The 13,205-nt window shown below is 42.1% G+C and overlaps 1 protein-coding gene across 3 annotated transcripts in view; it reads right to left on the reverse strand.

The window, feature by feature from the left end:
* The window catches only part of Pole4 (DNA polymerase epsilon 4, accessory subunit), a 26,951-nt gene extending 14,118 nt beyond the window's left edge, over window positions 1-12,833 (reverse strand). Inside the window, exons 1-4 of one of the 3 annotated variants that reach the window (XM_021165201.1) lie at window positions 12,588-12,833; window positions 12,055-12,139; window positions 11,577-11,618; window positions 6,767-8,094 (exon numbers count right to left, since the gene is read on the reverse strand). In XM_021165201.1, the coding sequence (XP_021020860.1) occupies window positions 8,081-8,094; window positions 11,577-11,618; window positions 12,055-12,139; window positions 12,588-12,803 (357 nt within the window). In that variant the 5' untranslated portion in view covers window positions 12,804-12,833 and the 3' untranslated portion in view covers window positions 6,767-8,080. Of the gene's footprint in view, window positions 1-6,766; window positions 8,095-11,576; window positions 11,619-12,054; window positions 12,140-12,587 lie in introns of those variants that run through there. The other 2 variants (XM_029478192.1, XM_021165200.2) reach the window with 2 other exon arrangements.
* Window positions 12,834-13,205: the final 372 nt, after the last annotated feature.

The following is a 13,205-nucleotide window of genomic DNA, read 5'->3' on the forward strand; positions in this document are numbered from 1 at the left end:
GGAGGGGGCACTGGGGGAGGGAGGAGGAGAGAGAGGAAGGAGGATGGAGGGGGAGGGAGAGGGAGGGGGAGGGGGAGAGGGAGAGACTATAACTAGCTCCATGGGGACCCACCTGACACCTCTGGCCTCCTCAGGCAAATGACCTTACATGCACAGACACACACATGCATACACTTGGTGTTTTTATGAAAGGAAAAAAAAAAGCAACAGAGAGATGATCATTAAGCTTTATATAACGTTATCATCAGGTTTTACTAATTTACTTTTTCCTCCATCTGTCTCTACTCTAGTACACCCAGCCAGACATAGAGATGCCCAATCCCTTCTGGCCCATTTGCCCATGAATGACAGACACTAAGCAAGCAGAGCACAAGAGACGCTGACGAGGGAAGTTCTGCTTTTCCACAGCCTTAAGAAGACATGCAAAAATGAGAGAAGTCCTGGGAAGCCCAAGTGCCTCATTGAAGTCATCCCACCAGCAGAGCTGAACACATGTAAAAATTAGTCATCAGACTTTAAAATATGTAAGTGGTGGGCCTGGGACAAAGTATTTGCATAGCACATTTGATAAATGCAAATTAAAACCACAGTGAGCTGCTGCTAGCCATTACGGTGACTAAATGTTTCTTTTATTTTTTCAAGAGCCAGCTCACTTTTATTCAATGATAAAATATGCAGCAGGGACCAGGCAAGAGCTTCCATCAACAAATTACTATGTAGAACATAGATGTGGGGGCAGGGGAGGGGACCTCGTGAGACTGAGATCAGCAGAGAAGAAAGCCAAGCACCAAAGCCAGATGCTGAAGCTACAATGGCCAGCACCATTTCCTGGAGTACTCACAGATTTGTCACTATGGCAGAACCTGTGCAGGTATTTGTCACGATGGCTCTCCCTATGCAGGCCGCCATAGTTCTTAGCTTAAGACCGCCCATGTTTCTTGACTCATTGTCTCCTGTATCTTCAAAGCCAGGAAAATAAGAAAGGCCTTTTCTCTTTGAAGCTGAGGCAGGTGGAACTCTGTGAGTTGGAGGCCAGCCTGGTCCATAGGAGGAATTCCAGGACAGCCAGGGCTGCAGGGAGAAACTGGGGTGGAGGTTACGGGGGAAAGGCCTTTCTTCCATGCTTTGAATTTGACATGCGTTTTTACTCTTGGTCAGGAGAAAGTTCCGCTTTTAAGGGATCATGCATTATTAGGGCCTGCTGAGACAGCCCAGGATAATCAACTTTAAAGTCAATTGACTAGTCAACCTAAGTTATATCTACATCTTTTTTTTTTAACCTATAATGTGACATCACAGGCATGATACCAGGAGAAAGAAGTCTAATGACATTTGATATTCTATATGCATTTTACACCATGACCTAGCACCCAAAGATGAAAGGAAAACAAAAATTAAAATATCCTTACTGAATTCAATACTAACTTGTTTTTCTTCTGAGACAGGGTCTCACTTGGTAGACCATCTGGCCTTGAACTCAGAGATCCATGAAAACTGGGAATAAAGACACGTGGTACTAGGCCTGGCTCAATACTACTACCTTTTTAACTCATGTTTGTAACTTTATGAGTGTTTTGCCTACATGTGTATATACACACCACATATGTGCCTGGTGCCTACAGAGGTCCTAAAAGAATGACAGATTCCCTAGAACTAAAGTTAAACGTGGCTGTGAGCTAACATGTGGGTGCTGGGAACTGGGAACCAACCCAGGTCTTCTATAAGAGCAAAACGTGTTCTTAACCACTGAGCCATCTCTCCAGCCCCATATGAGATGGTTCTATCTACCTAGTTTTCTCTCTTTCTTCTATTTTTTATTGGAGGTGGGGGAAGGGGTTTAGGGACAGGGTTTCTCTGTGTATCCCTGGCTGTCCTGGAAGTCACTCTGTAGACCAGGCTGGCCTCAAACTCAGAGATCTGCATGAACCTGCCTCTTGAGTACTGGGATCAAAGGTAGGCACCACTATACCCAGAAATTTTTTAAATGTGTTAATTCATATGTTTCTTGTGACAGCATCTAAGATTCTTTTTGTTTATATTTTGAAAGAGTACACCAACATTAAGGAATTTTTATTTTTCAGGAAATGCTAAAAATAAATGTCAAAGGACCCACTGCATGAGCATGAGGGACAGCTCAGATCCCTGGTGCCCACATAAGTGCTGGATGGGCATGGCAACCCAGCAATCATCCCAACACAGAGGCACAGATGAGGCTCCAGGGACCAGCTAACCAAATTAGGAAGCTCTGGGCTTAACTTAGAGACCCTGCCTCAATAAAGTGGGACAACTGAGGAAGACAGCCAACATCAAACTCTGGCTTACACACACATATGAACATGCATGCACAACATATACACAGATAAGAAAAAGATATGATTAGCTTTGTTTTATAAAGAAATGCTGATAACATATATTTATTAAGCTCTCCCACTATTGGCCAAAACTTACTTTTTTAACTTTCTCTTAAATGAAAGTGAGCACTTTCAGTATTTCTAGTAACATGACTATTGGTGGGTCTTTGTAACATTCAAACTTAACTAATCACAGACAAACATACAAACCAGGCTGGGGATCAGGCTACAGGGTATTCAGGCAGCATTAGACAAGACTGCAAATGTGTTTAAAAAACAAAAACAAACAAACAAAAAACCAAGGGCCAGTGTAGAGGGTGGTTCTGATGTTTTGATAAAAAAATCTGTGTTTACTATTTACTGAGGGTCCTTGCCCCCAATTGGATTTTGATTTATCAATAAAGATGCCAATAGCCAATGGCTGAGCACAGGGCAGGACACTGAGAGTTGCAAGGGTAGGACACAGAGAATCAGAAGACTGGGGGAGAGAAGGGGATGCAGTAGCAGAGGGGATAAAGCAAGCCAGCCATCTGAGGCTTCTGGTAAGTGGCCACTGGCCATTTCCCTGACTGGGCCTGGGGTAAAGATTAAGGAGTGTCCAGTCACTGAGTTAGCCAAGGTGTGTGTGTGTGTGTGTGTGTGTGTGTGTGTGTGTGTGTGTGTGTGTGTTCGTTCTATTCATGGATCAGAAATAGCTCCTGTGCTGATGAGTGCATGCAACCAGCTAGGAACACAAAGTGGTATAGACAAAATGCACACTACATATGGCACCCCACATGGAAAGCGAGAATCCACTATTAATTTAAAAACTTCTCAGATGAATTACACACACATAATGATATAGTTTCAGAGAAAGGAAGGACTGGTTTCTCAGGGAGCAGAACCGAATCACATGGTTCCAGCAAGTAAAACTAGAACAAAAGAATACAGCTGCTGACTGCAGAAGACAGTGAGAAGCAAACTGGAGGGGCCTGCCTCCAGCCACCAGATAAATAACAGATAGAAATTTATAAATCTGATCTAATTGTATTTAAGGATAGAAGGGACTAAACAGAGTTTGCCCAAGCCACGTGGCAATTTCTTCCCACAGTTCGGAACTGATACAAATAGCTTAAGATGAGACGAGAGCCAGATGGTAGACACAGCAAACAGTACGCTCCACAGAAGGGGGATGTTAGGGGAAATGAATGAACAAATGATGTAAAGGCATGTGAGAGCCTTGCCTGGACAGTTTCTTGGGATCTTTGAACGTGGTTGACACGGGGTTTCTGGGAATGTATGATAAAAGTTAGAGCCTGAAAACAGGCTTACACAGTAAGCAGAAGGGACTTTAATTAAAGTTAAATACAGAGATTCATAACTCTCTAAGCATTCTATCTTGAAAAATTAGATTGGAAGCGGGAAGTAGGGAGCCTAGCCTACCTCAGAAACTTAGGTCTTGGGAATTATATGGAGAAAGGGACACACTACAGTCTGTCCCCACAGATATTTATCTCCATAGTAGGGAGGATTCAGTTTACACAGATGTATAAATCATTTAGGCCTTGATCTCATGAAGGGGCAGGGGACAGTAGAAGCACGGTCTCAACAGATAATATTTGTTTAGATTGCTTTAATTGCTTTGAATTGATTTGATTACCAAAATGAGTATAGCTATGAGTTTGGTGGTTGTGTTAAAGTTCCTCTGGGAGAGAGGTAAAACTATACCCTTAATGCATTCCAGTTACTGGACCAACGTCATGCTATTTTGGGAGAAACGTTCTGTATTTGTGTTGACAGGAAAGGAGAATGGCTCTGGACCCCTTCCAGAGTGATATGGATCAGACATGACAGGGGAAGACCACTGGAAGATTTTGAAAAATTCAAGAAAATCAAACAAAACAGGTAAATTGATCTTCAAGATGGGAACAGCCCAGTAACTGGCTTAGGCATAAAAAATGTCTCTAGCAAAACTTCAGCTAAAATGAGACATTAAGTCTTATTGGTTATGGAATCCCTAAGATTCTTCGTGCCCTCCCTCACATGGCATGAATGAAGATTTATTCCATTTGGTTATTGATAAAATTAATTAATAAAAAAAGATAGTTGTCTTTCCCCTAGTTGTCACAGAAGCAAAATTTCATCCTTAACTGATCTGTGTGCATCCTGTACCATCCATACAAAAATCTTAATGATACTAAAATTTTTGTTGTAAGATTCATATGTTACAGAATGTACAACTTTGACAAGATTCATCCTCAAAGATGCTGAACTGACCTGGTGTTCCAGGCCCCTGCTTCCTGATTCTGTCCAGAGACTTGCTTCTAGAAAAGCTTTAGGATTGCTGCTGATTTCAGATCATTTCGCTTCACCCAACCTTTCAGACAGATCCAGTTAGAACTTCAGTCAGGCCTGAGCCTTCTAAGCATACAGAGACGCCTTCTAAGCATACAGAGACTGGATAATGGATGCTATTATCCAGCTAGCTTTCTTAAGTATAACCAATTTTCCTACCCCTCCCCACCCCATTAAAGAATTTCTCATCGCCCCTAATCATCAGGAAGAAGCTATGGAGAGCTGTCAGCCTGATTCCTCGGGTTTGGATGTCTGGCTAGAGTTATTTTACAAATTAGATAGGTTGTCATGTTAAGGGATAATTTGGGAATAGTCATAATTTTGAACACGGAGGAAATAGATGGGATGGATTGCTAAATTATCTTGAACAAAACATTATGTAGCCATAATGTTATATAGGTAGAAATCTTTGTAATTGATCTAGAATTGAAGTTATAATTTCTTATATTGGTACAGAATTTATGTATGGATATAGAATTAAGATTTTCATTGGTATGAATCTGTAGATTGATACAAACTTTGAAATTAATATTGTTACTCTTAGGCATTGTGACTATGCACCTCATTTAAGAACAAGATGATTAAGTAACTCAAGTTAAGTTCAGATAGTAAACTCTAATATAATTATAATAAATTATTTTCAATTTACTCAGAAATGGCTAAGAGTAGCTAAGGTTTAACAGTTCAATATACTTTACTCAGATATATTGACAGCCTTCAAAAACATCAGAAATCCAGAATATGACACTTAATGATACTTCATTATTAAAGATCATGTGGCAATGAGGCATGTCTGCTCCTGACAGCTTCCCCATTCTCCTTCAAAGAATTAAGTGTCTTCACCTCCAGACAGGGTTGCTTTTGGAGCAAGGTAGACATGAGGCAGAAATTGCCTATTCACCTGCAGAAAAATACTGTCCTCGGACTATGTGAGATAGTCGACTGCTAAGTTCTACCAAGACAAAGAAAGCTAGTCCTTCATATGCTCTCCTTTATAAAGGTCTGTTAGATGATCCTGGGCCAGAAAGCTGAACACAGATGCTCTTACATTGTAAGAAATTAGGAGGCCTCCCAGGCAGTCAGCTATCTCTACAATTTAAGTTTTAGAGGCTATGTTTGGTGCTTCCTATATACTCAGGTAATATTTAATTCATTCTTAGATTCTGACACGACTGGGACTAATTATAGTCCCATAAGCAAACTTAAAAGTTGTTTAACATTAAAGCTATGATATAGAAGTAAAAACATGGTTTTTGGATGGTGTTACAGGCTAAAATCTAAACATAATTCAGGGATAGAATTATAACTCTTTAAGTCAGGAGTGATGGTAGAGTACTTTAACAGACAAATATGATAGACTAGATGTTAACTATATATGCTTTGCAATGTACATGATTGTTATGGTTCTACTCAACTTATATCTGAGAGAAGAGGGGGTTTTGTTTTAACTGGACAGAAAAGATGAAATGTAGAGCATAGTTCTGATGCTTTCCTCAAGAATCTGTGTTTACTGACACTAAAGGTCCTTGCCCCCAGTTGGATTTTGATCTATCAATAAAGATTCCAATAGCCAATGACAGAGCACCGGGTAGGACACAGAGTGAGAATCAAAGACTGGGGGAGAGAAGGGGATGCAGTAGTGGAGATAAAGCCAACCAGTCACATGAGATTTTGGGGAAGTGGCTACTGGCTACTTCCACGACTGGGCCTGGGGTAACGGAAAGATTTAGGAGTGCCCAGTCACTGAGTTAGCCAAGGCATTTTAAGAATTACTAGTGCACACGTTTTCTATTTTGCTCCTGTGCAGGTGCATGCATGCGACCATCCAGGAACACACAATGGTGTAGACAAAACTCCAGCTATAGGCCAGCAAGATGGCTCAACATGAAAGGAACCTACTCCTAATGATGTGGCACACCCATAGGCACAGGCACAGACCGACAAAACAAGGAAAAGGAGCTGGCAAGATGGCTCAGAAAATAAAGTCACTTGCTGCCCAATGATTTGAAAGTAGGTCTCCACATATGAAAACACACAAATTAAAAACAAAACTAAGACACTCCAAGAAAGACTGGAGAGTCTCAAGAAGCAAAAACAATTTAATACTCTGGATTAGATCTCAAAACAAAGGATATTAATGGAAAAAATAGTGAACTCAAATAAAAACTGAACTCAATAAATAATAAGCCATAAATGTCAGTTTCTGGTAGCCCTGAAATGTCAGTTTTGGGAGGACTTGGTAAGCAAGACCTAAAAACACTTTTCTACAAATCTAGTATTTTTCTGAAAGTTTATTTTTAACGTATTACAGGACTGACTCTATCATTCTAGAGAGAAGATCCTGCAGACTCTATCCTAAGAGATCCCCACTGCAGAATACTGTAGGAAGCCCTAAGCACAGCTTTCTGCTGCTTTCCCGAACCACTACATTCTAGGTACTAAAAGTACACTGCCCACATTTCACAAAATAACAACAAAAAAAATTAATTTAGCCTAACATGGGATGAGAAAGGGAAAGGAAGTTACTGTTCCATGTGCACAGTGTTCCAGGCTGAGAACACTGTTACAAAGTTCTGGAGGCCAATGATGGTGATGGTTGTGCAACACTCTGAAAATATTCAATCTCACTGAGCAACACACTGAAAAGCAGTTAAAATGGGAAACTTTATATCACATATATTTCACAACTTAAAGGGTATAAATACATATCATAGCATAGATAAACTTTAAATAACATTATCTAAATTTTGTCATACACAAGACTCATGTGAATCCATTCACAGGAAAATGTTCAAAATCTCACTACATATACCTATGAATATTTAAAAAAAAAAAAAAAACCACTGAATGTTACAGTTTGAACTGAATATGACACATGAATTATACTTGAATAAAACTGTTGGGACCACATCGATTTGACTTCTAAGGAGAAGAGGTATCCCATATATTATCGATCCACATTCCAATGACATGCTGAGAAAGAACAAATTTAATAAAAAGACTGACTTGGAGTGGTTGGTAGAAAGATGAGGAAGGTCTGTGCCTGATCACATGGGTTCCCAGTCACAGGGCAAGAGCAAAGGCAATATAAAACACAGGAAAGAAGCTGACCAAAGACCTTTATTCTAGTCTTCTGTGCTCATTAAACCAGCTATGCAGAACAGTCCTTTCATCTCTGCCCCAAACAGCATCAGCTACATCCAGGCTTGAATTGGAAGACAGACTCAAGTAATGGAAGACTTTGTGGAGAACGTTATCCGCGAGATCTCTGCTTCTTCTATCTTGGGTAAAAGAGTAAGAAGATTGTGTACATGCGCAGACTCTCTCCAAAGCTGAGGCTTACAGAGGGGAAAGATGACAGATGCAGCCAAGGCTCAGATCATCCAGCTCCACAATTAATCCAAAGTGCCTAAAAACAGAAAAAGCAATGCGTAAGGACATGTCTCAATCCAAAGGGCCTCAAAACAGAGAAAGCAATGTATAAGAACATGCCTCAATCTGGGATAGTGTCACAAACTGGGCAAAGTTAAAGCACACAAGGACATGCTGGTAACATCATGCAATCTGAGGAGTATTGATACAAAAGACCCCAGGGAGATGTCATTAGAGAAGGTAGTTGATTGGTAAGTAACCCTGCCAATGCACGGAATTAGAATTAAAACTGGAACAGAATAAAGAATCACCACACTGCTTAATGGACATTCAAAAAGGGAGAGGCTTTCTAAGCAAAGCATTTATAACTTTAAAAAAGTTTTTTGTTTGTTTGTTTTTTTAATTACAGGTATACTTGTGAGTCTACAATACCCATAAGGGCCAGAAGAGGTCATCAGATCCCCCCTGAAGGATGGAGTTACAGGAGGCTGTGAGTGCTGGAACTGAACTAGGCTCCTTTGCTATATAGTAGAGTCTTAATTACTAATCCATCTCTCCAGTCCCTCTATTCTTTTTTCAGAAAGTCTCAGTTCAGTTTGGGCACCTGAGCTCACCTGTATGCCCTCCAAGAGTCTATTCAAAAAAGAAAAAGCGTTTTAAAATATAGAACAAAGAGTCACTAGCAGTTGGGCAATTCTAAAAACAAAAAAGAATGAATTATCAACTTCTCACTGAGCATGTTTATAAATAGAGCGAAGACCTGAGCCAAATGCAGATGAGGGTGCAAGAGAGGAGAAGCTATCCCCCACCCTAGAACCAGCAGAAGGCACTAGACCAGTGGTTCTAAACCTGTGAGTTGTGACCCCTTTGGTCAACCTCTATCTCCAAAAATATTTACATTACAATTCATAACAGTAGCAAAATTACAGTTATGAAGTAGCAATGAAATAACTGTAATCATGTCACCACAGCATTTGGAAGGTTGGGAAGCACTGTCCTAGACACAGTTACCTACACTGACAGAAGAAGTGAAAGGAAAGGAGCTAATAAAGACCCACAGGACACAGGCTTCCTCCCCATGCCTCTTACAACCCTCCCTGCATGGAGAAGCCACAGATTCAAACATCTATGAAAGAGAAGAAAAACAAAACAAACAAACAAACAAAAAAATCAAAGGACTTTCTTCAAAGAACCAAGTGGCCTATCTGGGAAAACCAGAGCAGCCTCTGGCAGTCCCACTCCTAGGAAGCATTCTGCATTTTGGCCTGTGGGGCCGCAAGCATGACATCTGTTCCTCTTCACCCTGAAGTGAAGCTGCAAGGCAAAACCCACCAGCTTCCAAAACAGCCTCATTTTATGTTCACACAGAAGGAAAAGCACTGGACTGAAGAAACCTCATAGTTATTTCTTAATCCTATTATAAAGCATAAGTCAGTGGAATAAACATTAGGAAAACTAAACCACCAATACTTCTAACTAAAAAAATAGTAACTTTCTTTGGAATTTTCTGTTGCTGATTAAGGCAGTAGTGTCACTGGCCACACTAGGCTGGAGCCTCCCTTGTAGCACAAGCTAGCCTCAAACATAAAATCCTGCTGCCTCGCTCTCCCAAGGACTGACACTTACAGGCATGAGCCACCTTACCTAGTAACTTCTGCTTTTGTTGATGACAAGTCTCTGTTTAAAGCATCGAATAAAACTAAACATATTTTAAAAATAAAACTTCTCAATAATTGAAAATGATATTAAGGGATGGCAAAGTCACAAAGTAAGGCCAACCTCCAAAGCTATGGTGTCCCTGAAGGCACCTACCAATCTGAGAGGTCTGAGAGGGGCGGTGTGGCAGGCTGATGGAGATAAGAATCAAACTGCAGTCTGCCTAAATGGGAAGGTCTAATAACCAATCACTAGAAATAACAATAATCAATTAAATACTATAGGCTGTCAAAGACAACATAATAGTAAACTTTTACATACCTAATCACATGGTCTTACAAAATAAACAGAATCAGAAATTTAAGTGAAAATAATCTACTGTTGTGGTAGGAGAATTTAATGGGCAATTCTTACTCAGCAACTGATAAAACAAGCAAGCAAACAGAATACAGTACTTTCTCTTCAAGAATATAAAGAGCACCACCAAGGATGACCAGACACTGGACTGTAAAACAAGCTGGGCAACTAATTCAAGTTATTTATTTATTTTTTTTTTTTTTTGGTTTTTTGAGACAGGGTTTTTCTGTGTAACTCAGAAATCCGCCTGTCTCTGCCTCCCGAGTGCTGGGATTAAAGGCGTGCGCCACCACGCCCGGCTTCAAGTTATTTTTAAGACAAATAGGTGGAAAAACAAAATCTACAACTCAAAGAGAATACTCAAAAATCTAGACTTGAAGCAGACATTGGAGAGAGATCTTAGAAGATATCAAAGAGAACATCTAAAGAATGCCATGGGCAAAGGTTAACACAGAGAAGCAGAACAGAGTGAAAAAAGAAGAAAGTATTTCAGTGCCAGACGAGGTGGCATATGCCTATTTATGTATTTATTGACTTACCATTCTTATTACTAGCATTTTGGAGGTGAAGACAAAAAAGGAATTCAAGGTCACTCTCAGCTACACAGTAAGAGTTCAAGGCTAGCCTGAGCTACATAAGACCCTGTCTTAAGTTAGGAACTGAGGGTGGAGAGATGACTTGGTGATTAAGACCTCTTGCTAGCTGGGCGATGGTGGCGCACGCCTTTAATTCCAGCACTTGGGAGGCAGAGGCAGGAGGATTTCTGAGTTCAAGGCCAGCCTGGTCTACAGAGTGAGTTCCAGGACAGCCAGGGCTACACAGAGAAACCCTGTCTCGAAAACAACAACAACAAAAAAAGACCTCATGCTCATCAGCAGGCAGTTGTGAAGCACACCTTTAATCCCAGCACTCTGGAGGTAGAGGCAAGTAGTTCTAGGATCTCTGCAAATTCAAGGCCAGCTTGGTCTACAGAGTGAATTCTAGGAGAGCCAGGACTACACAGAGAAACCCAAGTCTCAAAGAGAGCAAAAACAAAACAAAAAAGTGCTCGCTACTCTTCCAGAAGCCCTGTTCAGAGCACCCATGTTTAGCAGCTCACACTACTCTTCTGGCTCTTATGGGGGTACCTACATACATTTGGCATATAGAAACACACATACACGTAAATAAAAAGGAATCTTAAAAAAAGTTACAAAGTGTTTCTAATTCTTAACATTATAAAGGAGCAATATTAATATTTAGTGATGGAGATATAAACAGGATTCAAAATCTAAATCCAATTCTACTGGTATTTTATATACTCCCTCCTTCTTCTTTTAAGCTTACAATTTCCTTGTAGAAGTTCTAATTCCCCAAGAATGGAAAATGTTCCTTTTTTCTATCAAAACAGGGAAAATTGCTGCCATGTATACAAAGGAAACCCACACATCTGATTTTATAAGGTTTTATAAGGTGTGAAGCTCACATCATCAACAGAGAAATAGTCTGTGCTGGCAGTGAACTCACCTTCTAGAAAAGCGAATTCATCCACAGCTTCTATTGCATTATCTGAAACACAAGGTAAAGGGATACTTGACTAGCTCTTGCCATTCAGACACCAGGCCCAACATGGAATTTTATGCAAATGACATCATTTACAAACTATAACCCAGAGGTCCTAAGATCCATCTTTACACTCACTATTCTTTTAACTGTCTCACCACAAAAGCCAGCGAAAATGCTGTTCAAGGCATCCTACAATCCTGTCTTATTCCAAAATTCACTTTTCTCTCTACTCTAAAGATACTAGAAAAAGAGTTTGGCAGCATAGAAGGGAATGAGAGGTACAGTCTCTAAAGGCTTACACATGTGCAAGGGTTACCAGGTAGACAAATAAATCAAAAGCCAAACTTCCCCTTGCTTCAATGATGCCTTGTGAAACAGCTATAAGAAAGCCCAGCCCATAGCTCCCCCTGTCCACCCTGAGGTACCACAGTGACTCTACCCAAATCTCTCCTCTGGAGAGTTTTCCTCTTTCCTTGTTGAGCACAGCAGTAGGCATCTTTTGCAATAGTCTCCACGAACAGTTCCTGCAAAAACAAAAGCAAGCAGAGATTAGTGGACTCTAGCCCACTAAGATGAGCAATCCTGTGTAGATGTGGACAAGAAGGGGGAAGGGGGAACTCTACCACACAGAAAAGTTCTAGAAGCTATGATTGTACTGAACTTATGAAAATACTTCTGCTATCCCTCTCCATAGCTCCAATCCCCCTGTTCTAATATCTCCAAATCCACCCCACTCATTCACTAGGATCCCCTTCAAGTTCTGTGTGAGCCGTGGGAGCCATGCAAACTAAATTTGCGTGGGCCCTCGGGAAGAGGAGAGTGGCTAACTAACTCAAACCGGGCCCACAGAGGCCTTCTTAGGTCTCAGACAAGTCAGGTCAGCACACCAGGGCCCGCCACGCCCCCTAGCACCACGCCCCCTAGATGCCACGCCCCTTCCCCGACCCAGGCGCCCTTGCTTCCCGGTCGCACCGCGGCACGCGCCAGGATAAAGATGGCTTCCTGTCCCGCCAGCGTTACGTCAGGGTCTGCCTTCACCAAGGCCTTTACTCTCGCCAGAGGCAGCCTCGAGAGGCGAACTCCCCCGGGTGCACTCGTCGGGGCTTGGGCCTGCGAAGCCGCTGCCTCCCCTCCCGGAGCCTCCTCCTCTCTGGGCGTCCCGTTCCCAGCAGCCGCCGCTGCCGCCATCCCCTCCCGAAACGTGTGGCGCGCGGTCGCTGACTGAGCGCGCGCACGCGATTTCGGCCCCTTTCCCGCGCCGGGTAGAGACCACGCCTCTCCGTGTGGGCGTGGCCCCACCCTTACTAGGCGTGGCCCGCCAGAAACTCCCCCTCAGGCTCCCGGGTCTGATGTAGCCTTCCGGGTGGCCACAGCCTAGAAGCGGCCTGGCGTGGCCTAGCTGAGCCGGAAGTCCGGATGCTTCTCTAGAGCCTCTAGGTTCAGAGTTTAACCTCTAGGCGGACAGGAGGGGAACCCGTGGGTGTCCCCACAACGCTGCCCCGCGCAGCGACAGACCCGGGCCAGCGCCGGGGATCATGTTTTAGGTGGAATAGGACGTTTGACAGGCAGATTTGGAAGTGCGGTTTAGTG

Source organism: Mus caroli, chromosome 6, assembly GCF_900094665.2.
Source record: "Mus caroli chromosome 6, CAROLI_EIJ_v1.1, whole genome shotgun sequence".
Taxonomy (NCBI): domain Eukaryota; kingdom Metazoa; phylum Chordata; class Mammalia; order Rodentia; family Muridae; genus Mus; species Mus caroli.